A 26,693-nucleotide genomic window follows, 5' to 3' on the forward strand; every position below is an offset into this window, starting at 1 on the left:
CCTTTTTTCCTTCTTTTCCCAGCAGGAATTTCCGGCTCCGCCGCGATTCCGAACCAACCCCGAGCTCCGGGAGCTCCTCCGGAAATTCGGGATGGGAATTCCCGGGATCGGGGTCGGAACCGGGCGCTGCTGCTGGCGCTGCTCGTGCTGGGCCTCGGCTGCCTCGGCTGCGGCGGCCTCGTGGCCACGGCCGTGAAAACACGTGAGGGAAAAACGGGAAAAGATCCCAAAAACAACGGGATTTGGGATTTGGGAAAGTTCGGGGGAATTTGAGGGATTTTTGAGGGATTTTTGGGTTTTTTTTGAGGGATTTTGGAGGGATTTTGGAGCATTTTTGGGGCATTTTGGGGGATTTTTTGGAGGGATTTTGAGGGATTTTACGGGGAATTTGGGGGAATTTGGGGGATTTTTGGGGGATTTTTGGGGGATTTTTGATGGATTTTGGAGCATTTTTGAGGGATTTTTGGGGATTTTTGAGGGATCTTTGGGGGTTTTTTGGGAGATTTTTGAGGGATTTTTGAGGGAATTTTGGGCGATTTGGGGAATTTTTTGGAGGGATTTTTAGGGATTTTGGAGGGATTTTTGATGGATTTTGGAGCATTTTTGAGGGATTTTTGGGGTTTTTTGGGGGATTTTCGGGCGATTTTTGAGGGATTTTTCAAGAGATTTTGAGGGGTTTTTTTGACGGATTTTGGAGGATTTTTGGGGTTTTTGGGGGGGTTTTGGGGGTTTTTGGGGGGTTTTGGGGGGATTTGGGCCCCCCAGCAATGGGGCCGGCGCCGGGCGCTGCTGGCGCTGCTCGTGCTGGGCCTCGGCTGCCTCGGCTGCGGCGGCCTCGTGGCCACGGCCATGAAAACACGTGAGGAAAAAACGGGAAAAGATCCCCAAAAAACGGGATTGGGGAAATTTGGGGGATTTTGAGGGATTTTGGGTTTTTTTAGGGGGATTTTTGAGGGGTTTTGGGGTTTTTTTTGAGGGATTTCGGAGCATTTTTGAGGGATTTTTGGGGGTTTTTTGGGGATTTTTTGGGGAATTTTTAGGGATTTTGGGGGGATTTTGGGGATTTTGAGAGGTTTTTGAGGGATTTTGGAGGGATTTTTGAGGGATTTTGGGGGGATTTTTTGAGGGATTTTGGGGATTTTTTGAGGGATTTTTGAGGGATTTTGGAGGGATTTTTGAGGAATTTTTGGGGGTTTTTTGGGAGATTTTTGAGGGATTTTGGGGGTTTTTTTGAGGGATTTTGGAGGATTTTGGGGATTTTTGGAGGGGATTTGGGGGGTTTTGGGGGGTTTTTGGGGGATTTGGGCCCCCCAGCAATGGGGCCGGCGCCGGGCGCTGCTGGCGCTGCTCGTGCTGGGCCTCGGCTGCCGGGGCTGCGGCGGCCTCGTGGCCACGGCCGGGAAAGCGCGGGAGGGAAAAACGGGAAAAGATCCCAAATTGGGGAAATTTGGGAAATTTGAGGGAATTTTGAGGGATTTTTGGGGTTTTTTTGCGGGATTTTGGAGCATTTTTGAGGGATTTTTGGGGAATTTTTAGGGATTTTTGGGGGGATTTGGGGGGATTTTTAGGGATTTTTGGGGGATTTTGGGGGGGTTTTTGGAGGATTTTAGGGGGAATTTGGAGGGATTTTGGGGATTTTTGGGGGATTTTTGACGGATTTTGGAGCATTTTTGAGGGATTTTTGGGGGTTTTTTGGGGGATTTTTGGGGTTTTTTTGAGGGATTTTTGAGAGATTTTTGGGGGATTTTGGGGGTTTTTTGGGGGATTTTTGGGAATTTTTTGGAGGGATTTTTAGGGATTTTGGAGGGATTTTTGATGGATTTTGGAGCATTTTTGAGGGATTTTTGGGGGTTTTTGGGGGATTTTCGGGCGATTTTTGAGGGATTTTTCAAGAGATTTTGAGGGGTTTTTTTGACGGATTTTGGAGGATTTTTGGGATTTTTGGGGGGGATTTTGGGGGGGTTTTGGGGGGTTTTTGGGGGGTTTTGGGGGATTTGGGCCCCCCAGCAATGGGGCCGGCGCCGGGCGCTGCTGGCGCTGCTCGTGCTGGGCCTCGGCTGCCTCGGCTGCGGCGGCCTCGTGGCCACGGCCATGAAAACACGTGAGGAAAAACGGGAAAAGATCCCAAAAACAACGGGATTTGGGATTGGGGAAATTTGAGGGAATTTTGAGGGATTTTTGAGGGATTTTTGGGTTTTTTTTGAGGGATTTTTGAGGGATTTTGGAGCATTTTTGGGGGATTTTGGGGGATTTTTGGGGGGTTTTTTGGGGATTTTTTGGGGGAATTTTTAGGGATTTTGGGGGGATTTTGGGGGAATTTTGGGGATTTTGAGAGGTTTTTGAGGGATTTTGGAGGGATTTTTGGAGGATTTTGGGGGGATTTTTTGAGGGATTTTGGGGATTTTTTGAGGGATTTTTGAGGGATTTTGGAGGGATTTTTGAGGAATTTTTGGGGGTTTTTTGGGAGATTTTTGAGGGATTTTGGGCGTTTTTTTGAGGGATTTTGGAGGATTTTGGGGATTTTTGGGGGGGTTTTGGGGGTTTTTGGGGGGTTTTGGGGGATTTGGGCCCCCCAGCAATGGGGCCGGCGCCGGGCGCTGCTGGCGCTGCTCGTGCTGGGCCTCGGCTGCCGGGGCTGCGGCGGCCTCGTGGCCACGGCCGGGAAAGCACGGGAGGGAAAAACGGGAAAAGATCCCAAAAACAATGGGATTGGGGAAATTTGGGGGGTTTGGGGGATTTTGGGGGATTTTGGGGGTTTTTTTGAGGGATTTTGGAGCATTTTAGAGGGATTTTTGGGGGTTTTTTGGGGGATTTTTGGGGTTTTTTTGAGGGATTTTGAGAGATTTTTGGAGGGATTTTGGAGCATTTTTGAGGGATTTTTGGGGGTTTTTTGGGAGATTTTTGAGGGATTTTTGAGGGATTTTGGGGGTTTTTGGGGGGATTTTTGGCGATTTTGGGGGATTTTTGGAGGGATTCTGGGGGATTTTTTGGAGGGATTTTCAGGGATTTTGGGGGGAATTTGGGGGAATTTTGGGGATTTTTGGGGAATTTTTGGGGGATTTTTGACGAATTTTGGAGCATTTTTGAGGGATTTTTGGGTTTTTTGGGGGGGATTTTTGGGGGTTTTTTGAGGGTTTTTGGAGGGATTTTTGAGGGATTTTGGGGGATTTTTGGCGATTTTGGGGATTTTTGGAGGGATTTTGAGGGATTTTGGGGGATTTTTTGGAGGGATTTTGAGGGATTTTAGGGGGAATTTGGGGAAATTTTGGGGATTTTTGAGGGATTTTTGACGGATTTTGGAGCATTTTTGAGGGATTTTTGGGGTTTTAGGGGGGATTTTTGAGGGGTTTTGGAGGGATTTTTGGGGGTTTTTTGGGGATTTTTTGGGGAATTTTTAGGGATTTTTGGGGGACTTTGGGGGAATTTTGGGGATTTTGAGAGGTTTTTGAGGGATTTTGGAGGGATTTTTGAGGGATTTTGGGGGATTTTGTGAGGGATTTTTGAGGAATTGTGGAGGGATTTTTTGAGGGATTTTTGGGGTTTTTTGAGGGATTTTGAGAGATTTTTGGGGTTTTTTGAGGGATTTTTGAGGGATTTTGGAGGGATTTTGAGAGATTTTTGGGAGGATTTTGGGTGGATTTTTAGGGGGTTTTTTGGGAGATTTTTGAGGGATTTTTGAGGAATTTTAGGGGGAATTTGGGGGAATTTTGGGGATTTTTGAGGGATTTTTGATGGATTTTTGGGGTTTTTTGAGGGATTTTTGAGGGATTTTGGAGGGTTTTTGAGGGATTTTTGGGGGATGTTGGGGGCATTTTTAGGGATTTTTGGGGAATTTTTGGGGGATTTTTGACGAATTTTGGAGCATTTTTGAGGGATTTTTGGGGTTTTTTTGGGGGGTTTTGGGGGATTTTGCGGGGATTTCGGAGCATTTTAGAGGGATTTTTGAGGGATTTTTGGGGGTTTTTTGGGGGGTTTTGGGGGATTTTGCGGGGATTTCGGAGCATTTTAGAGGGATTTTTGAGGGATTTTTGGGGGATTTTGGGAGGATTTTAGGGGATTTTTGGGGAGATTTTGGAGGAATTTTGGGGGATTTGGGGGAATTTTGGGGATTTTTGGGGGTTTTTGGGGGAATTTTTCGGGTTTTTTTGAGGGGTTTTTGAGAGATTTTTGGGGGATTTTGGGGGGATTTTTAGGGATTTTTGGGGGTTTTTGGAGGGATTTTTGACGGATTTTGGAGCATTTTTGAGGGATTTTTGGAGGAATTTTTGAGGGATTTTTGAGGGATTTTGGGGGATTTTTGGGGGATTTTTGGAGGGATTTTAGGGGGAATTTGGGGAAAATTTGGGGTTTTTTGAAGGTTTTGTGGAGATTTTGGGGAAATTATTGAGGGGTTTTGGGGGTTTTTTTGAGGGATTTTGGAGCATTTTTGAGAGATTTTTGGGGTTAATTCCACCCAAAATGGGAATTTTGGGATCCAGGGTGGATCCAGGGTGGATCCAGGGGGGGATCCAGGGGGGATCCAGGGGGGATCCAAAGATGGGATCGGGGGGGATCCGGGGGGATCTGGGGGGGATCCAGGGGGGGATCCAGAGGGGATCCAGGGGGGGATCCAGGGGGGGATCCAGAGGGGATCCAGGGGGGGATCCAGCGGGGATCCAGGGATGGATCCAGGGGGGATCCAGGGGGGATCCAGGGATGGGATCCAGGGGGATCCAGGGGGGATCCAGGGGGATCCAGGGGGGATCCAGGGATGGATCCAGGGGGATCCAGGGGGGATCCAGGGGGGATCCAGGGGAGGATCCAGGGGGGATCCAGGGATGGGATCCGGGGGAGATCCAGGGGGGATCCAGGGGGGATCCAGGGATGGATCCGGGGGAGATCCAGGGTGGATTCCGGGGGGGGATCCGGGGGGGATCCAGGGGGATCCAGGGTGGATCCAGGGGGGATCCAGGGGGGATCCAGGGGGGATCCAGGGGGGATCCAGGGGGATCCAGGGATGGGATCCAGGGTGGATTCCGGGGTTTCCGTTGCAGAGGCAGAAATGAGGGCGGAGCTGGAGCTGCTGCGATCCAACAGCTCCGGGAGCTGGGCCCAGGGTACGGCTGGGAGGCACTGGGAGCACTGGGAGGGCACTGGGAGGGAACTGTGCTGTACTGAGAGGGCACTGGGCTGTACTGGGCCGGACTGGGAGCACTGGGAGGGCACTGGGAGGGAACTGTGCTGTACTGGGAGGGCACTGGGAGGGAACTGGGAGGGCACTGGACTGTCCTGGGTTGCACTGGGAGGGCACTGGGCTGCACTGGGCTGTACTGGGAGGGCACTGGGCTGCACTGGGCCATACTGGGCCATACTGGGAGCACTGGGAGGGCACTGGGCCGTACTGGGAGGGCACTGGGCCGTACTGGGAGGGCACTGGGAGGGCACTGGGAGGGCACTGGGAGCACTGGGAGGGCACTGGGAGCACTGGGAGCACTGGGAGGGGACTGGGAGGGAACTGGGAGCACTGGGAGGGCACTGGGAGGGCACTGTGCTGTACTGGGAGGGCACTGGGCTGTACTGGGCCGTACTGGGAGCACTGGGAGGGCACTGGGAGGGACTGGGAGGCACTGGGAGGCAGTGGGAGGGAACTGGGAGGGCACTGGGAGCACTGGGAGGGGACTGGGAGGGCACTGGGAGGGCACTGGGAGCACTGGGAGGGGACTGGGAGGGACTGGGAGGGCACTGGGAGCACTGGGAGCACTGGGAGGGGACTGGGAGGGACTGGGAGCACTGGGAGGGCACTGGGAGGGACTGGGAGGGCAGTGGGAGGGCACTGGGCCGTACTGGGCCATACTGGGAGCACTGGGATCCCCCCAGCCTGGCAGGAGCTGCAGCAGACGCGCAGCGAGGTCCAGAGGCAGCAAATGGAGCTGAGGAGCATCACCGGTAACGGCCCCGAAAACCCCGGGATTCTCCCCAAAAAACCCCGGGATTCCCCCAAAAACTCCTCAAATTCCCCAAAAAAACTCCTCAAATTCCCTCCTCAACCCCGAAATTCCCCAAAAACCCCGGAATTCCCCCCCAAAAAACCTGGGATTCCCCAAAAACCCCGGAATTCCCTCAAAAACCCCCGGAATTCCCAAAAAAACCCCTGAATTCCCCCCAAAAAACCTGGAATTCCCACCAAAAAACCCCAGAATTCCCCTCAAAAACCCCGGGATTCCCCAAAAAACTCCGGGATTCCCCCAAAAAACCCCAGAATTCCCCCCAAACCCCGGCATTCCCACAAAAACCCCGGAATTCCCCCCGAAACTCCTCAAATTCCCCCCAAAAACTCCTCAAATTCCCTCCTCAACCCCGGGAATTCCTCCAAAACCCCCGGAATTCCCCCAAAAAACCCCCGGGATTCCCCAAAAAACCCCGGAATTCCCGGAAAAAAACCCCAGGATTCCCCTAAAAACCCCAGAATTCCCCCCCAAAAAACCTGGGATTCCCCAAAAACCCCGGAATTCCCCCCAAAACCCCGCAATTCCCACAAAAAAACCCGGAATTCCCCTAAAAGTCCTAAAATTCCCTCCTAAACCCCCGGAATTCCCCAAAAAACTCTGGGATTCCCCCAAAAAAACCCAGAATTCCCACCAAAAAAAAAACTGAATTCCCCAAAAACCCCCGGAATTCCCCCAAAAAAACCCGGAATTCCCACAAAAACTCCTCAAATTCCCTCCTCAACCCCGGGAATTCCTCCAAAACCCCCGGAATTCCCCCCAAAAACCCCGGAATTCCCGGAAAAAAACCCCAGGATTCCCCTAAAAACCCCAGAATTCCCACCAAAAAAACCCCGGAATTCCCCCCCAAAACCCCGGAATTCCCGGAAAAAAACCCCAGGATTCCCCAAAAACCCCCAGAATTCCCACCAAAAAAACCCGGGATTCCCCCAAAAAACCCCGGAATTCCCCCCAAAAACCCCGGGTTTCCCCAAAAAAACCCCGGGATTCCCCCAAAAAACCTGGAATTCCCACAAAAAAACCCCAGGATTCCCCAAAAACCCCCGAATTCCCGGAAAAAACCCCCAGGATTCCCCTAAAAACCCCAGAATTCCCCCCCAAAAAACCTGGAATTCCCACAAAAAACCCCGGAATTCCCCAAAAACCCCGCAATTCCCACAAAAAAACCCGGAATTCCCCTAAAAGTCCTAAAATTCCCTCCTAAACCCCCGGAATTCCCCAAAAACCCCCGGGATTCCCCCAAAAAACCCCAGAATTCCCACCAAAAAAAAAACGGAATTCCCCAAAAACCCCCGGAATTCCCCCAAAAAAACCCGGAATTCCCGGAAAAAAAACCCAGAATTCCCCCCCAAAAAAACTGGGATTCCCCAAAAACCCCCGGAATTCCCCCCAAAACTCCTCAAATTCCCCAAAAAAACTCCTCAAATTCCCTTCTCAGCCCCGGGAATTCCTCCAAAACCCCCGGAATTCCCACAAAAAACCCCCAGGATTCCCCAAAAAACCCCGGAATTCCCGGAAAAAAACCCCAGGATTCCCCTAAAAACCCCAGAATTCCCCCCCAAAAAACCTGGGATTCCCCAAAAACCCCGGAATTCCCCAAAAACCCCGCAATTCCCACAAAAAAAACCCGGAATTCCCCTAAAAGTCCTAAAATTCCCTCCTAAACCCCCGGAATTCCCCAAAAAACTCTGGGATTCCCCCAAAAAACCCCAGAATTCCCACCAAAAAAAAAACGGAATTCCCCAAAAACCCCCGGAATTCCCCCAAAAAAACCCGGAATTCCCAAAAAAAACTCCTCAAATTCCCTCCTCAACCCCGAAATTCCCCAAAAACCCCCAGAATTCCCCCCCAAAAACCCCGGAATTCCCCAAAAACCCCGGAATTCCCACAAAAACTCCTCAAATTCCCTCCTCAACCCCGGGAATTCCTCCAAAACCCCCGGAATTCCCCCCAAAAACCCCGGAATTCCCGGAAAAAAACCCCAGGATTCCCCTAAAAACCCCGGAATTCCCACCAAGAAAACCCCGGAATTCCCCCCAAAACCCCGGAATTCCCACAAAAAAACCCCAGGATTCCCCAAAAACCCCCAGAATTCCCCCCAAAAACCCCGGGATTCCCCTAAAAACCCCGGGATTCCCCCAAAAAACCCCGGAATTCCCCCCAAAAACCCCGGGATTCCCCTAAAAACCCCGGGATTCCCCCAAAAAACCCCGGAATTCCCCCCAAAAACCCCAGGATTCCCCAAAAACCCCCGAATTCCCGGAAAAAAACCCGGAATTCCCCAAAACTCCTCAAATTCCCCCAAAACCCCCAGAATTCCCACAAAAAAAACCCGGAATTCCCCCAAAACTCCTCAAATTCCCCCTGAAACCCCCGGAATTCCCCAAAACCCCAAGAATTCCCACAAAAAACCTCCGAAATTCCCCCCCAAATCCCCTGGAATTCCCCCAAACCCCCGGAATTCCCACAAAAACCCCCAGAATTTCCCCCCAAACTCCCGGAATTCTTCCCAAACCCCCCCAAAATTCCCACCAAAAAACCCAGAATTCCTCCAAATCCCCTGAAATTCCCACCAAAACTCCTTTTCTCCCCGGATTTTCCCCATTTCTCCCCATTTTATCCCCATTTTCCCCATTTCTCCCCATTTTCCCCCCATTTCTCCCCATTTTTCCCTGGATTTTCCCCATTTCTCCCCAGATTTTACCCGTTTCTCCCCTTTTTATCCCCATTTCTCTCCATTTTCTCCCTGTTTTATCCCCATTTCCCCCCATTTCTCCCCCATTTTCCCCCATTTTTTACCCATTTTCTCCCCATTTCTCCCCAGATTTTCACCATTTTCCCCCATTTTCTCCCCATTTCATCCCCATTTCTCCCCATTTTTCCCTGGATTTTCCCCATTTCTCCCCAGATTTTCCCCATTTCTCCCCATTTCTCCCCATTTCTCCCCATTTCTCCCCACATTTTTCCCATTTCTCCCCGGATTTTCCCCATTTTCCCCCATTTTTCCCCATTTTTTCCCCATTTCCCCCCAGATTTTCCCCATTTCCCCCCATTTTTCCCTGTTTTATCCCCATTTCTCCCCATTTTCACCCGGATTTTCCCCATTTTTCCCCATTTTTCTCCCCATTTCTCCCCAGATTTTGCCCCGTTTTTTATCCATTTTCTCCCCATTTCTCCCCATGTCCCCCCATTTTTTCCCATTTCTCCCCAGATTTTCCCCATTTCTCCCCATTTCTCCCCATTTCCCCCCGGATTTTCCCCCATTTCCCCCCATTTTTCCCATTTTTCCCCATTTTCCCCCATTTCTCCCTGGATTTTCCCCATTTCTCCCCATTTTCTCCCTGTTTTATCCCCATTTTTCCCCATTTCTCCCCATTTTTCCCCAGATTTTCCCCATTTCCCCCCATTTCTCCCCCATTTCCCCCATTTTTTACCCATTTTCTCCCCATTTATCCCCAGATTTTCTGCATTTTCCCCCATTTTATCCCCATTTCCCCCCATTTCTCCCCATTTTTCCCCATTTTTTCCCCATTTCCCCCCATTTTTCCCCGTTTTATCCCCATTTCTCCCCATTTTTCCCCCTGGATTTTCCCCATTTCTCCCCATTTTATCCCCATTTTTTACCCATTTTCCCCCATTTCTCCCCAGATTTTACCCATTTCTCCCCTTTTTATCCCCATTTCTCTCCATTTTCTCCCTGTTTTATCCCCATTTCTCCCCATTTTCCCCCAGATTTTCCCCATTTCCCCCCATTTCTCCCCCATTTTCCCCCATTTTTTACCCATTTTCTCCCCATTTCTCCCCAGATTTTCACCATTTTTCCCCATTTTCTCCCCATTTCATCCCCATTTCTCCCCATTTTTCCCTGGATTTTCCCCCATTTCTCCCCAGATTTTACCCATTTCTCCCCTTTTTATCCCCATTTCTCTCCATTTTCTCCCCAGTTCTCCCCATTTCATCCCCATTTCTCCACAGATTTTCCCCATTTCTCCTCATTTCTCTTTGGATTTTGACCATTTCTCCCCATTTTCCCCAATTTTTCCCATTTCTCCTTGGATTTTGATCGTTCCTCCTAATTTTATCCCCATTTTCTCCCCATTTTTCCCCATTTTCCCCCATTTTCTCCCCATTTCTCCCCGGATTTTCACCATTTCTTCCCATTTTCTCCCCATTTCTCACTGTTTTTTCCCCATTTCTCCCCATTTCTCCCTGGATTTTCACCGTTTCTCCCCGTTTTATCCCCATTTCTCCTCATTTTTTCCCCATTCCTCCCCATTTTTTCCCCATTTCTCCCCAGATTTTCCCCATTTCTCCCCATTTTCCCCCTGGATTTTCCCCGTTTCTCCCCAGATTTTCACAATTCCCCCCCATTTCCCCCCATTTCTCCCCAGATTTTCCCCATTTCTCCCCGTTTTTCCTTGGATTTTCCCCATTTTCCCCATTTCTCCCCATTTTCCCCATTTCTCCCCATTTTCCTCCATTTCCCCCCATTTTCTCCCCATGTCCCCCCATTTTTTCCCATTTCTCCCCAGATTTTCCCCATTTTATCCCCATTTCTCCCCATTTCTCCCCATTTTTTCCCCCATTTCCCCCCGTTTTATCCCCATTTCCCCCCATTTTTCCCTGTTTTATCCCCATTTCTCCCCATTTTATCCCCATTTCTCCCCATTTTCCCCCGGATTTTCCCCATTTTTCCCCATTTTCCTCCCCATTTCTCCCCAGATTTTGCCCCGTTTTTTATCCATTTTCTCCCCATTTCCCCCCATTTTTCCCCTGGATTTTCCCCGTTTCTCCCCAGATTTTCCCCATTTCCCCCCATTTTTCCCCATTTTATCCCCATTTCCCCCCGGATTTTCCCCATTTCTCCCCATTTTCCCCCTGGATTTTCCCCGTTTCTCCCCAGATTTTCACAATTCCCCCCCATTTCTCCCCATTTCCCCCCACATTTTTCCCATTTCTCCCTGGATTTTCCCCATTTCTCCCCATTTTCTCCCCCATTTCCCCCATTTTTTACCCATTTTCTCCCCATTTATCCCCAGATTTTCCACATTTTCCCCCATTTTATCCCCATTTCCCCCCGGATTTTCCCCCATTTCCCCCCATTTTTCCCATTTTTCCCCATTTTTCCCCCATTTCTCCCTGGATTTTCCCCATTTCTCCCCATTTCTCCCCATTTCTCCCTGTTTTATCCCCATTTTTTCCCCATTTCTCCCCATTTCTCCCCATTTTTCCCCAGATTTTCCCCATTTCCCCCCATTTCTCCTCATTTCTCCCCCATTTCCCCCATTTTTTACCCATTTTCTCCCCATTTATCCCCAGATTTTCCGCATTTTCCCCCATTTTATCCCCATTTTCCCCCCATTTCTCCCCATTTTTCCCCATTTTTTACCCATTTCCCCGCAGATTTTCCCCATTTCCCCCCATTTTATCCCCATATCCCCCCATTTCTCCCCATTTTTCCCCCATTTTTTACCCATTTTCTCCCCATTTCTCCCCAGATTTTCACCATTTTTCCCCATTTCCCCCCCATTTCTCCCCATTTTTCCCTGGATTTTCCCCATTTCTCCCCAGATTTTACCCGTTTCTCCCCATTTCATCCCCATTTCTCCACAGATTTTCCCCATTTCTCCTCATTTCTCTTTGGATTTTGACCATTTCTCCCCATTTTCCCCAATTTTTCCCATTTCTCCTTGGATTTTGATCGTTCCTCCTAATTTTATCCCCATTTTCTCCCCATTTTTCCCCATTTTTCCCCATTTTCTCCCCATTTCTCCCCGGATTTTCACCATTTCTTCCCATTTTCTCCCCATTTCCCCCCATTTTTCCCCATTTTTTCCCCATTTCTCCCTGGATTCTCCCCATTTCTCCCCAGATTTTCTCCATTTCCCCCCCATTTATCCCCATTTCCCCCCGGATTTTCCCCCATTTTCCCCCATTTTTCCCCATTTTATCCCCATTTCCCCCCATTTTTCCCCATTTCCCCCCCATTTCTCCCCAGATTTTCCCCATTTCTCCCCATTTTCTCCCCATTTCTCCCCGGATTTTCACCGTTTCTCCCATTTTTTCTCCCATTTCCCCCCATTTCTCCCTGGATTTTCCCCATTTCTCCCCATTTTCTCCCTGTTTTATCCCCATTTTTCCCCATTTCTCCCCATTTTTCCCCAGATTTTCCCCATTTTCCCCCCATTTCTCCCCATTTCTCCCCCATTTCCCCCATTTTTTACCCATTTTCTCCCCATTTCTCCCCAGATTTTCCCCATTTTATCCCCATTTTATCCCCATTTCCTCCCCATTTCTCCCCATTTTTCCCTGGATTTTCCCCATTTCTCCCCGGATTTTCACCATTTCTTCCCATTTTCTCCCCATTTCTCACCGTTTTTTCCCCATTTCTCCCCAGATTTTCTCCATTTCCCCCCCATTTATCCCCATTTCCCCCCGGATTTTCCCCCATTTCCCCCCATTTTTCCCATTTTGCCCCATTTTTCCCCCATTTCTCCCCAGATTTTCCCCATTTCTCCCCATTTTCTCCCCATTTCTCCCCGGATTTTCACCGTTTCTCCCATTTTTTCTCCCATTTTCCCCCATTTCTCCCTGGATTTTCCCCATTTCTCCCCATTTTCTCCCCAGATTTTCCCCATTTCCCCCCATTTCTCCTCATTTCTCCCCCATTTCCCCCATTTTTTACCCATTTTCTCCCCATTTATCCCCAGATTTTCCGCATTTCCCCCCATTTTATCCCCATTTCCCCCCATTTCTCCCCATTTTTCCCCATTTTTCCCCATTTCCCCCCAGATTTTCCCCATTTCCCCCCATTTTTCCCCGTTTTATCCCCATTTCTCCCCATTTTTCCCCCTGGATTTTCCCCGTTTCTCCCCAGATTTTCCCCATTTCTCCCCATTTTATCCCCATATCCCCCCATTTCTCCCCATTTTTCCCCCATTTTTTACCCATTTTCCCCCATTTCTCCCCAGATTTTACCCATTTCTCCCCTTTTTATCCCCATTTCTCTCCATTTTCTCCCCAGTTCTCCCCATTTCATCCCCATTTCTCCACAGATTTTCCCCATTTCTCCTCATTTCTCTTTGGATTTTGACCATTTCTCCCCATTTTCCCCAATTTTTCCCATTTCTCCTTGGATTTTGATCGTTCCTCCTAATTTTATCCCCATTTTCTCCCCATTTTTCCCCATTTTCCCCCATTTTCTCCCCATTTCTCCCCGGATTTTCACCATTTCTTCCCATTTTCTCCCCATTTCTCACCGTTTTTTCCCCATTTCTCCCCATTTCTCCCTGGATTCTCCCCATTTCTCCCCAGATTTTCTCCATTTCCCCCCCATTTATCCCCATTTCCCCCCAGATTTTCCCCCATTTTCCCCCATTTTTCCCCATTTTATCCCCATTTCCCCCCATTTTTCCCATTTTGCCCCATTTTTCCCCCATTTCTCCCCAGATTTTCCCCATTTCTCCCCATTTTCTCCCCATTTCTCCCCGGATTTTCACCGTTTCTCCCATTTTTTCTCCCATTTTCCCCCATTTTCTCCCCAGATTTTCCCCATTTCCCCCCATTTCTCCCCATTTCTCCCCCATTTCCCCCATTTTTTACCCATTTTCTCCCCATTTATCCCCAGATTTTCCGCATTTTCCCCCATTTTATCCCCATTTCCCCCCATTTCTCCCCATTTTTTCCCCATTTCCCCCCATTTTTCCCCGTTTTATCCCCATTTCTCCCCATTTTTCCCCCTGGATTTTCCCCGTTTCTCCCCAGATTTTCCCCATTTCCCCCCATTTCTCCCCATTTTATCCCCATTTCCCCCCCATTTGCCCCTGGATTTTCCCCATTTCTCCCCACATTTTTCCCATTTCTCCCCGGATTTTCCCCATTTTTCCCCATTTTCCTCCCCATTTCTCCCCAGATTTTGCCCCGTTTTTTATCCATTTTCTCCCCATTTCCCCCCATTTTTCCCCTGGATTTTCCCCGTTTCTCCCCAGATTTTCCCCATTTCCCCCCATTTCCCCCCATTTTTCCCCATTTTATCCCCATTTCCCCCCGGATTTTCCCCATTTCTCCCCATTTCTCCCCATTTTCCCCCTCGATTTTCCCCGTTTCTCCCCAGATTTTCACAATTCCCCCCCATTTCTCCCCATTTCCCCCCACATTTTTCCCATTTCTCCCCGGATTTTCCCCATTTTTCCCCATTTTTTCCCCATTTCCCCCCAGATTTTCCCCATTTCCCCCCATTTTTCCCTGTATTATCCCCATTTATCCCCATTTCCCCCCGGATTTTCCCCCATTTTCCCCCATTTTTCCCCATTTTATCCCCATTTCCCCCCATTTTTCCCATTTTGCCCCATTTTTCCCCCATTTCTCCCCAGATTTTCCCCATTTCTCCCCATTTTCTCCCCATTTCTCCCCCATTTCCCCCATTTTTTACCCATTTTCTCCCCATTTATCCCCAGATTTTCCGCATTTTCCCCCATTTTATCCCCATTTCCCCCCATTTCTCCCCATTTTTTCCCCATTTCCCCCCAGATTTTCCCCATTTCTCCCCATTTTTCCCCCTGGATTTTCCCCGTTTCTCCCCAGATTTTCCCCATTTCTCCCCATTTTATCCCCATTTTTTACCCATTTTCTCCCCATTTCTCCCCAGATTTTCACCATTTCTCCCCATTTTATCCCCATTTTCCCCCCATTTCTCCCCATTTTTCCCTGGATTTTCCCCATTTCTCCCCAGATTTTACCCGTTTCTCCCCGTTTTATCCCCATTTCTCCACAGATTTTCCCCATTTCTCCTCGTTTCTCTTTGGATTTTGACCATTTCTCCCCATTTTCCCCAATTTTTCCCATTTCTCCTTGGATTTTGATCGTTCCTCCTAATTTTATCCCCATTTTCTCCCCATTTTTCCCCATTTTTCCCCATTTTCCCCCATTTTCTCCCCATTTCTCCCCGGATTTTCACCATTTCTTCCCATTTTCTCCCCATTTCTCACCGTTTTTTCCCCATTTCTCCCCATTTCTCCCTGGAATTTCCCCATTTCTCCCCAGATTTTCTCCATTTCCCCCCCATTTATCCCCATTTCTCCCCAGATTTTCCCCATTTCTCCCCGTTTTATCCCACATTTTTCCCCATTTCTCCCCACATTTTCCCCATTTCCCCCCATTCCTCCCCATTTCTCCCCAGATTTTCCCCATTTCTCCCCGTTTTTCCTTGGATTTTCCCCATTTCCTCCCCATTTCCTCCCCATTTCCCCCCATTTCCCCCCATTTCTCCCCACATTTTCCCCATTTTCCCCCCCATTTCTCCCCATTTCCCCCCCCATTTTTCCCCATTTCTCCCCACATTTTCCCCATTTCTCCCCATTTCTCCCCATTTCTCCCCATTTTCCCCCATTTTTTCCCCATTTCCCCCCCCATTTCTCCCCATTTCCCCCCATTACCCCCAGATTTTCCCCATTTCCCCCCATTTCTCCCCATTTTCCCCCCATTTCTCCCCATTTCCCCCCATTTCCCCCCATTCCTCCCCATTTCTCCCCATTTCCCCCCACATTTTCCCCATTTCCCCCCCATTTCTCCCCAGATTTTGCCCATTTCTCCCTGTTTTTCCTTGGATTTTCCCCATTTCCCCCCACATTTTCCCCATTTCCCCCCCCATTTCTCCCCATTTCTCCCCATTTTCCCCCATTTTTTCCCCATTTCCCCCCACTTCTCCCCCATTTCCCCCCATTCCTCCCCATTTTCTCCCCATTTCCCCCCCATTTCTCCCCATTTCTCCCCACATTTTGCCCATTCCCCCCCCATTTCCCCCCATTTCCTCCCCATTTCCCCCCATTCCTCCCCATTTCCCCCCATTCCTCCCCATTTCCCCCCATTTCCTCCCCATTTCTCCCCATTTCTCCCCATTTCCCCCCACATTTTCCCCATTTCCCCCCACATTTTCCCCATTTCCCCCCCCATTTTTCCCCATTTCTCCCCACATTTTCCCCATTTCCCCCCATTTCTCCCCATTTCCCCCCACATTTTCCCCATTTCCCCCCACATTTTCCCCATTTCCCCCCATTCCTCCCCATTTCCCCCCACATTTTCCCCATTTCTCCCCACATTTTCCCCATTTCTCCCCATTTCTCCCCACATTTTGCCCATTTCTCCCCGGTTTTGCCCCATTTTTCCCCAGAGCTGCTGTGCCGGACCATCGAGGACTCCCGGAAGTGCCCCCCAGGCTGGGAATTCTTCGGCAGCAGCTGCTTCTTCTTCTCCAGGAGCTCGCGGAGCTGGGAGGGCGCCGGCAGCGCCTGCGCCGCCTTCGGCTCCCACCTGGCCGTGCTCAGCACCGAGGGGGAGCAGGTACGGGGCCTAAACCCAGCCTAAACTGAGCTTAAACTGAGCTTAAACTGAGCTCAAACTGAGCTCAAATCGAGCCTAAACTGAGCTCAAATTGAGCCTAAACTGAGCTCAAATTGAGATCAAATTGAGCCTAAACTGAGCTCAAATCGAGCTCAAACTGAGCTCAAATCGAGCCTAAACTGAGCTCGAACTGACCCTGAACTGAGCCTGAACTGGGCCTGAACTGAGCCTAAACCCAGCTCAAATTGAGCCTAAACTGAGCCTAAACAGGGCCTGAACTGAGCCTGAACTCAGCTCAAATTGAGCTCAAACGGAGCTCAAACGGAGCTCAAACTGAGCCTGAACTGAGCCTGAACTGGGCCTGAACTGGGCCTGAACTGGGCCTGAACTGAGCCTGAACTCAGCTCAAATTGAGCTCAAACGGAGCTCAAATCGAGCCTAAACTGAGCCTGAACTGAGCCTGAACTGGGCCTGAATTGAGCCTGAACTGAGCTCAAATTGAGCCTAAACTGAGCCTGAACTGAGCCTGAACTGAGCCTGAACTGAGCTCAAACGGAGCTCAAATTGAGCCTAAACTGAGCCTGAACTCAGCTCAAACTGAGCCTGAACTGAGCCTAAACTGAGCCTGAACTGAGCCTGAACTGAGCTCAAATTGAGCTCAAACTGAGCTCAAACTGAGCCTGAACTGAGCCTGAACTGAGCCTGAACTCAGCTCAAATTGAGCTCAAACTGAGCCTGAACTGAGCCTGAACTGAGCTCAAACTGAGCCTAAACTGAGCTCAAATTGAGCCTAAACTGAGCTCAAATTGAGCCCGAACTGAGCTCAAATCGAGCCCAAACTGAGCCCAAACTGAGCCCAAACTGAGCCCAAACCCACCCCAAACCGATCCCAAACCGAGCCCAAACTGACCCCAAATCGATCCCAAATCAAGCCAAAATCCCCAACCCCAAATCCCAAACCCCAAATCCAAAATAACCCCAAATCCCAACCCTCAAGTAATCCCAAATAATCCCAAATAATCCCAAACATCAAATCCCAAACCCCCAAATCCCCAATCAATCCCAAATCCCAACCCCCAAACCCTAAATTCCAAACAATCCCAAATCTCAAACCTCAAATCCCAAACCCCAAATCAATCCCAAACCCCAAACCCTAAATTCCAAATAATCCCAAACCCCAAATCCCAAACCCCAAACCCCAAATCCCAAACTCCAAATAATCCCAAACCCCAAATCCCAAACCCCAAACTCCAAATGAATCCCAAACCCCAAATCCCAAACTCCAAACCCTAAATTCCAAACAATCCCAAACCCCAAATAATCCCAAACCCCAAATCCCAAACCCCAAATCAGCCTCAAATCCCAAACCCCAAATCCCAAACCCCAAATGAATCCCAAACCCCAAACCCCAAACTCCAAACCCTAAATTCCAAATAATCCCAAATCCCAAACTCCAAACCCTAAATTCCAAACAATCCCAAATCCCAAACTCCAAACCCTAAATTCCAAACAATCCCAAACCCCAAATAATCCCAAACCCCAAATCCCAAACCCCAAATCAGCCTCAAAGCCCAAACCCCAAATCCCAAACCCCAAATGAATCCCAAACCCGAAACCCCAAATCCCAAACCCCAAATGAATCCCAAACCCGAAACCCCAAATCCCAAACCCCAAATCAGCCTCAAAGCCCAAACCCCAAACTCCAAACCCTAAATTCCAAACAATCCCAAACCCCAAATAATCCCAAACCCCAAATCCCAAACCCCAAATCAGCCTCAAAGCCCAAACCCCAAATCCCAAACCCCAAATGAATCCCAAACCCGAAACCCCAAATCCCAAACCCCAAATGAATCCCAAACCCGAAACCCCAAATCCCAAACCCCAAATGAATCCCAAACCCCAAACTCCAAACCCTAAATTCCAAATAATCCCAAATCCCAAACTCCAAATCCTAAATTCCCAATAATCCCAAACCCCAAACAACCCCAAACCCCACAAAACCTGGGAATTACACCCCATAATCCACCGGCACGATGGATTTGGGGCCGTTTTAAGGAATTCCGCTTTTCCAGGTATTTCTGATGAGCAAAATCCAAGGCAACAATTCCTACTGGCTGGGGGTGACGGACGAGCAGCACGAGGGGAAATGGGCCTGGGTCACCGGCGAAACTCCGAATTTCGGGTAAAAATTCCCGCTGGGAATCGCCAAACAATCCGAAAGTAATGAGAAAGATGAAGCTGAGCCCCAAAAACGGGGATTTTGGGAGTTATTCCCCCCAAAAATTTGGGAGTTTTGAGGAAAAACGTGAGGGGGAAAGGTGGGGAATGTGAGGGGGGAAAGGGGGGGGAATGTGAGGGGGGAAGGGTGGGAAACATGAGGGGAAAAGGGTGGGAAATGTGAGGGGAAAAGGGCAGGAAACGGGAGGGGGAAAAGGGTGGGAAATGTGAGGGGGAAAAGGGTGGGAAACGGGAGGGGGAAAAGGGTGGGAAATGTGAGGGGGAAAGGTGGGAAATGTGAGGGGAAAAGGTGGAAACTGTGAGGGGAAAAGGGTGGGAAATGTGAGGGGAAAAGGGCAGGAAATGTGAGGGGGAAAAGGTGGGAAATGTGAGGGGAAAAGGTGGGAAATGTGAGGGGAAAAGGGCGGGAAAACGTAAGGGGGAAAGGGCAGGAAAACGTGAGGGGGAAAGGGCAGGAAAACATGAGGGGGAAAGGGCGGGAAACGTGAGGGGAAAAAGGGTGGGAAACGTGAGGGGAAAAGGGCGGGAAAACGTGAGGGAGAAAAGGGTGGGAAATGTGAGGAGAAAAGGGCGAAAATGCGAGGGAAAAGGGCAGGAAATGTGAGGGGGAAAAGGGCGGGAAATGTGAGGGGGAAAAGGGTGGGAAATGTGAGAGGGAAAAGGGTGGGAAATGTGAGGGGGAAAAGGGTGGGAAATGTGAGGGGGAAAAAGGGCGGGAAAATGTGAGGGGAAAAAAGGCGGGAAAATGTGAGGGGGAAAGGGCAGGAAAACGTGAGGGGGAAAAGGGTGGGGAATGTGAGGGGGAAAGGGCAGGAAAACATGAGGGGGAAAGGGCGGGAAACATGAGGGGAAAAAGGGTGGGAAACGTGAGGGGAAAAGGGCAAAAATGTGAGGGGAAAAGGGTGAGAAAACGTGAGGGGAAAAGGGCGGGAAAACGTGAGGGAAAAAGGGTGGGAAATGTGAGGGGAAAAAGGGTAGGAAACGTGAGGAGAAAAGGGCAAAAATGTGAGGGAAAAGGGCAGGAAATGTGAGGGGGAAAAGGGCAGGAAATGTGAGAGGGAAAAGGGTGGGAAATGTGAGGGGAAAAGGGCGGGAAATGTGAGAGGGAAAAGGGTGAGAAAATGTGAGGGGGAAAAGGGCTGGAAAACGTGAGGGGAAAAAAGGCGGGAAAATGTGAGGGGGAAAGGGCAGGAAAACGTGAGGGGGAAAAGGGTGGGGAATGTGAGGGGGGGGAAAGGGCGGGAAAACGTGAGGGGAAAAAGGGTAGGAAACGTGAGGAGAAAAGGGCGAAAATGCGAGGGGAAAAGGGTGGGAAATGTGAGGGGGAAAAGGGCGGGAAAACGTGAGGGGGAAAGGGCAGAAAATGAGAGAGGAAAAGGGCGAAAATGTGAGGGAAAAAGGGTGGGAAACGTGAGGGGAAAACGTGAGGGGAAAAATGAGATGATTGGAGCGTTTTCTGCTTGGTGCCAGAAAAAAAAATCGAGGTTTTTGTGGTCTTTTCCCCCTCGAAATTCCAATTTGAGCTTCTCCCGCTCGTTTGTTATTTCTTGGTTATTTTCCCTTTTTTCGTTTTTTTTTCCCCTCCAGATTTTGGGATGTGTGGGAGGAGGACCCGGACAAGGAGCACAAGGATTGTGGAGCCATGAAACCCAACGGGCGCTGGATCAACGAGCGCTGCTCCAAACTCAACCACTGGATCTGCGAGAAATCCTGGGATTGCTGAATTCCCACCTTTTTTCCCCCATTTCCAGGCAATTTCCAGCAAATCCGTTAAAAAAAAAACCCCAAACCTGGAATTTTGAAGCGCTTTTGCTCAGAGCTGGACGAGCTCCGGGGGAATCCGGAGGTTCCGCGATCCCGATTTTTGCTTCTGAACGACCTGAAAAGTCCTTAAAAATCCAGCAAATTCCCCTAAAAAAACCATAAATTCCCTAAAAAAATCCATAAACTCCGTAAAAAATCCATACAAGCCACAAAGAACTCTGTAAAATCCCCATGACTCCCCAAACTGGGGGGAAAAAAGGGATTTTCAGCTCAAATAAGGACTCAAAAAAACCTCCACCACCCCAAAACCCCCCCGTAATGACCAAACCCTCCAAAAAAACCCCAAACACTCCAAAAAAGCCCCAAAGCCTTCAAAAATACTCCAAACCCCCCCAAAGTAAACAAAAAAACTCCAAAAAAGACCCCCAAATGCTCCCCAAAATATCCCCAAACCCCCCAAAATAACCAAAACCCACCAGAAACCCCCACCTTGCCCCCAGAGAAACCCCAAATCTCACAAAATAACCCCAAAACTCTCCAAAATACCCCCCCCCCAAAAAACCCCAAAGCCCCCAAAATAACCCTCAATAAAATGTGTGACTGACCCAAATCCCAAACTTGTCCCAAATCCTCGTTTGTGGTGGGAAAATGGGCTGGGAACGAGGTGGGAGCTGCTCCTGGGGGAAACTGGGTGGCACTGGGAGCATTGGGAACAGGGACTGGGGGTTACTGGGAGCGCTGGGAGGGTACTGGGAGCTTGGGAGAACTGGATGGGGGCACTGGGAGGGCACTGGGAGCACTGGGAATTGGCCAGAGGGCACTGGGAGGGCACTGGGACTTGGGGCAGGTTTACTGGGAGCACTGGGAATTGGCCAGGGGGCACTGGGACTTGGGGCAGGTTTACTGGGAGCACTGGGAATGGGCCAGGGGGCACTGGGAGGGCACTGGGACTTGGGACAGGTTTACTGGGAGCACTGGGAATTGGCCAGGGGGCACTGGGAGGGCACTGGGACTTGGGGCAGGTTTACTGGGAGCACTGGGAATTGGCCAGGGGGCACTGGGAGGGCACTGGGACTTGGGGCAGGTTTACTGGGAGCACAGGGAATTGGCCAGGGGGCACTGGGAGGGCACTGGGACTTGGGGCAGGTTTACTGGGAGCACAGGGAATTGGCCAGGGGGCACTGGGAGGGCACTGGGAACAGGGCCTGGGGGTTACTGGGAGCACTGGGGCTGAGAAGGGCACTGGGAACATAGGGAGCTCTGGGCTGGGGGGTACTGGAAGGGCACTGGGAGGTTACTGGGAGCACTGGGAGGGCACTGGGAGCACTGAGGGGGAAAAAGGGTGGGAAATGTGAGGGGGAAAAGGGCGGGAAAACGTGAGGGGGAAAGGGAGGGAAATGTGAGGGGAAAAGGGCGGGAAAACATGAGGGGAAAAAGGTGGGAAACGTGAGGGGAAGGGTGGGAAATGTGAGGGGGAAAGGGCGGGAAACGTGAGGGGGAAAGGGAGGGAAATGTGAGGGGGAAAAGGGCGGGAAAACGTGAGGGGAAAAGGGCGGGAAACGGGAAGGGGAAAGGGCGGGAAACGTGAGGGAAAATGGCAGGAAATGTGAGGGGGAAAAGGGCGGGAAAACGTGAGGGGGAAAGGGAGGGAAATGTGAGGGGAAAAGGGCGGGAAAACATGAGGGGAAAAAGGTGGGAAACGTGAGGGGAAGGGTGGGAAATGTGAGGGGGAAAGGGCGGGAAACGTGAGGGGGAAAGGGAGGGAAATGTGAGGGGGAAAAGGGCGGGAAAACGTGAGGGGAAAAGGGCAGGAAAACGGGAAGGGGAAAGGGCGGGAAACGTGAGGGAAAATGGCAGGAAATGTGAGGGGGAAAAGGGCGGGAAACATGAGGGGGAAAGGGCGGGAAATGTGAGGGGAAAAAGGGTGGGAAACGTGAGGGGAAAAAGGGTGGGAAACGTGAGGGGAAAAGGGCGGGAAATGTGAGGGAGAAAATGGTGGGAAACGTGAGGGGGAAAACGGCGGGAAACGTGAGGGGAAAAGGGTGGGAAATGTGAGGGGGAAAGGGCGGGAAATGTGAGGGGAAAAGGGCAGGAAACGTGAGGGGAAAAGGGCAGGAAACGTGAGGGGAAAAGGGCAGGAAACGTGAGGGGAAAAGGGTGGGAAATGTGAGGGGAAAAGGGTGGGGAATGTGAGGGGGAAAGGGCAGGAAATGTGAGGGGAAAAAGGGTGGGAAATGTGAGGGAAAAAATGGTGGGAAACGTGAGGGGGAAAAGGGCGGGAAACGGGAGGGGGAAAAGGGTGGGAAATATGAGAGGAAAAGGTGGGAAATGTGAGGGGAAAAGGTGGAAAATGTGAGGGGAAAAGGGTGGGAAATGTGAGGAGAAAAGGGCAAAAATGTGAGGGAAAAGGGCAGGAAATGTGAGGGGGAAAAGGGCGGGAAATGTGAGGGGGAAAAGGGTGGGAAACGTGAGGGGGAAAAGGGTGGGAAACGTGAGGGGAAAAGGGTGGGAAATGTGAGGGGGAAAATGGTGGGAAACGTGAGGGGGAAAAGGGCGGGAAACGTGAGGGGAAAAAGGGTGGGAAATGTGAGGGGAAAAGGGCGGGAAAACGTGAGGGGGAAAGGTGGGAAATGTGAGGGGGAAAGGGCGGGAAACGTGAGGGGAAAAGGGCGGGAAAACGTGAGGGGGAAAGGGTGGGAGAGGTAAGGGGGAAAAAAGGGCAGGAAAAGGGAAAGAAAAACTGATGGAAATCGTGAGGAAAAAACGGAAAACAAAAGAGAAAATGTTGAAAAAGTGAGAAGAGTGCAAAACGAGAAGAGATGAAGGAAAAATTGTGGGATATGTAAGAAAAAAAATGGGCGAAAAAGGTAAAAAAAAAGCACGGGAAAGGAAAAAACAGAAAAAGTGGGAAATGTGAGGAGAAAACTGGAAAAGGGAGAAATGGGGGTTGGAAATCCCATAAACGCTCCCCCAGAGACCTTCCCCAATCCCATATGGGGGTCTCTGGGTGGGGTTAATGGGATTGGGGGGGTCTCTGGAAGTGGATGGGGTTTCTTGGGGGGGGTCTTGGCGGGGGTCTCTGTGAGATTTGGGGGCCTCTGGGAGGGTGTCTATGGGATTGGGGGGTGCTCTGCGGGATTTGGGATTTTTCAAAGCTATGGGGCTGCGAGGGCTCTCCCCAGGCCCCCATCTCTGTGAGAGGTCCCTCAAAGACCCCCTATCCTATCGGGGGGGATTTCTGGGGGGGCTTTGGGGTCCCCACCTGGGTGCTGCTGTGTTTAGGGGAGGTTTTTGGGGTCCCCACCTGGGTGCCGCTGTAGTACCGGGGTGGGGTTTAGGGGAGGTTTTTGGGGTCCCCACCTGGGTGCTGCTGTAGTACCGGGGTGGGGTTTAGGGGAGGTTTTTGGGGTGGTTTTGGGGTCCCCACCTGGGTGCTGCTGTGTTTAGGGGAGGTTTTTGGGGTCCCCACCTGGGTGCCGCTGTAGCACCGGGGTGGGGTTTAGGGGAGGTTTTTGGGGGGTTTTTGGGGTCCCCACCTGGGTGCCGCTGTAGTACCGGGGTGGGGTTTAGGGGAGGTTTTTGGGGGGTTTTTGGGGTCCCCACCTGGGTGCCGCTGTAGTACCGGGGTGGGGTTTAGGGGAGGTTTTTGGGGTGTTTTTGGGGTCCCCACCTGGGTGCCGCTGTAGCACCGGGGTGGGGTTTAGGGGAGGTTTTTGGGGGGTTTTTGGGGTCCCCGAGTGCCGCAGGCACTTGCTGAGCTCCCGGTGCACCTGGGGAACGCACCAGTTCACACCAGTTCACACCAGTTCACACCAGTGACCCCCCCCAGTAACACCCAGTAACCTCCCAGTGCCCCCCAGTAACACCCAGTGAAATCCAGTGCTCCCAGTGCACCTGGGGAACACACCAGTTCACACCAGTTCACACCAGTTCACACCAGTAACACACCAGTGACCCCCCCAGTAACACCCAGAACACACCAGTTCACACCAGTTCACACCAGTTCACACCAGTTCACACCAGTAACACACCAGTGACCCCCCAGTAACACCCAGAACACACCAGTTCACACCAGTTCACACCAGTTCACACCAGTGACCCCCCCAGTAACACCCAGTAACCTCCCAGTGCCCCACAGTGACCCCCAGTAACACCCAGTGAAATCCAGTGCTCCCAGTGCCGCAGGCACTTGCTGAGCTCCCGGTGCACCTGGGGAACACACCAGTTCACACCAGTTCACACCAGTAACACACCAGTGACCCCCCAGTAACACCCAGAACACACCAGTTCACACCAGTTCACACCAGTAACACACCAGTGACCCCCCAGTAACACCCAGAACACACCAGTTCACACCAGTTCACACCAGTTCACACCAGTAACACACCAGTGACCCCCCCAGTAACACCCAGAACACACCAGTTCACACCAGTTCACACCAGTAACACACCAGTAACGCACCAGTGACCCCCCAGTAACACCCAGAACACACCAGTTCACACCAGTTCACACCAGTTCACACCAGTAACACACCAGTGACCCCCCCAGTAACACCCAGAACACACCAGTTCACACCAGTTCACACCAGTTCACACCAGTAACACACCAGTGACCCCCCAGTAACACCCAGAACACACCAGTTCACACCAGTTCACACCAGTTCACACCAGTAACACACCAGTGACCCCCCCAGTAACACCCAGAACACACCAGTTCACACCAGTTCACACCAGTAACACACCAGTAACGCACCAGTGACCCCCCCAGTAACACCCAGAACACACCAGTTCGCACCAGTTCACACCAGTTCACACCAGCTCACACCAGTTCACACCAGTGACCCCCCCAGTAACACCCAGAACACACCAGTTCACACCAGTTCACACCAGTTCACACCAGTAACACACCAGTGACCCCCCCAGGCCCTCCCAGAACCTCCCAGGCCCTCCCAGTCCCTCCCAGTCTCTCCCCGTCCCTCCCAGTCTCTCCCAGTCCCTCCCGGTGCCCTCCCAGTGCCCTTATTTGTGATCTCTGGAGGTCCCAGTCGCTCCCAGTCCCTCCCAGTACCTCCCAGTACAAACCCAACCCCTCCCAGTACATCCCAGTACTCCCATTAACACCCACTCCTGCCACTCTGCTGCGTCCCTGCTCCCAGTACGACCTCCCAGTACCTCCCAGTACAAACCCAACCCCTCCCAGTACCTCCCAGTACAAACCCAACCCCTCCCAGTACCTCCCAGTACAAACCCAACCCCTCCCAGTACCTCCCAGTACAAACCCAACCCTTCCCAGTACATCCCAGTACAAACCCAACCCCTCCCAGTACATCCCAGTACTCCCATTAACACCCAGTCCTGCCACTCTGCTGCATCCCCGCTCCCAGTACGACCTCCCAGTACCTCCCAGTACAAACCCAACCCCTCCCAGTACCTCCCAGTACAAACCCAACCCCTCCCAGTACCTCCCAGTACAAACCCAACCCCTCCCAGTACCTCCCAGTACAAACCCAACCCTTCCCAGTACATCCCAGTACAAACCCAACCCCTCCCAGTACATCCCAGTACTCCCATTAACACCCACTCCTGCCACTCTGCTGCATCCCTGCTCCCAGTACGACCTCCCAGTACCTCCCAGTACAAACCCAACCCCTCCCAGTACCTCCCAGTACAAACCCAACCCCTCCCAGTACCTCCCAGTACAAACCCAACCCCTCCCAGTACCTCCCAGTACAAACCCAACCCTTCCCAGTACATCCCAGTACAAACCCAACCCCTCCCAGTACATCCCAGTACTCCCATTAACACCCAGTCCTGCCACTCTGCTGCATCCCCGCTCCCAGTACGACCTCCCAGTACCTCCCAGTACAAACCCAACCCCTCCCAGTACCTCCCAGTACAAACCCAACCCTTCCCAGTACATCCCAGTACTCCCATTAACACCCACTCCTGCCACTCTGCTGCGTCCCTGCTCCCAGTACGACCTCCCAGTACCTCCCAGTACAAACCCAACCCCTCCCAGTACAAACCCAACCCTTCCCAGTACATCCCAGTACTCCCATTAACACCCAGCCCTGCAACTGTGCTGTGTCCCTGCTCCCAGTACGACCTCCCAGTACCTCCCAGTACAAACCCAACCCTTCCCAGTACCTCCCAGTACAAACCCAACCCTTCCCAGTACATCCCAGTACTCCCATTAACACCCAGCCCTGCCACTCTGCTGCATCCCCGCTCCCAGTACGACCTCCCAGTACAAACCCAACCCTTCCCAGTACCTCCCAGTACAAACCCAACCCCTCCCAGTACCTCCCAGTACAAACCCAACCCCTCCCAGTACATCCCAGTACAAACCCAACCCCTCCCAGTACATCCC

The 26,693-nt window shown here is 51.1% G+C and overlaps 1 protein-coding gene across 1 annotated transcript in view; it reads left to right on the top strand.

Moving 5' to 3' along the window:
- Window positions 1-20,900, top strand: part of LOC138100259 (CD209 antigen-like protein C) — a 38,770-nt gene extending 17,870 nt beyond the window's left edge. Inside the window, exons 3-8 of the mRNA XM_068998049.1 lie at window positions 23-202; window positions 5,034-5,096; window positions 5,857-5,925; window positions 16,153-16,322; window positions 18,395-18,504; window positions 20,148-20,900. Coding sequence (XP_068854150.1) covers window positions 23-202; window positions 5,034-5,096; window positions 5,857-5,925; window positions 16,153-16,322; window positions 18,395-18,504; window positions 20,148-20,283 — 728 coding nt within the window. The 3' untranslated portion in view covers window positions 20,284-20,900. The remainder of the gene's footprint in view (window positions 1-22; window positions 203-5,033; window positions 5,097-5,856; window positions 5,926-16,152; window positions 16,323-18,394; window positions 18,505-20,147) is intronic.
- The last annotated feature ends 5,793 nt before the right edge of the window (window positions 20,901-26,693 follow it).

The sequence above is a fragment of the Aphelocoma coerulescens genome, chromosome 30, assembly GCF_041296385.1.
Source record: "Aphelocoma coerulescens isolate FSJ_1873_10779 chromosome 30, UR_Acoe_1.0, whole genome shotgun sequence".
In the NCBI taxonomy this organism is placed as follows: domain Eukaryota; kingdom Metazoa; phylum Chordata; class Aves; order Passeriformes; family Corvidae; genus Aphelocoma; species Aphelocoma coerulescens.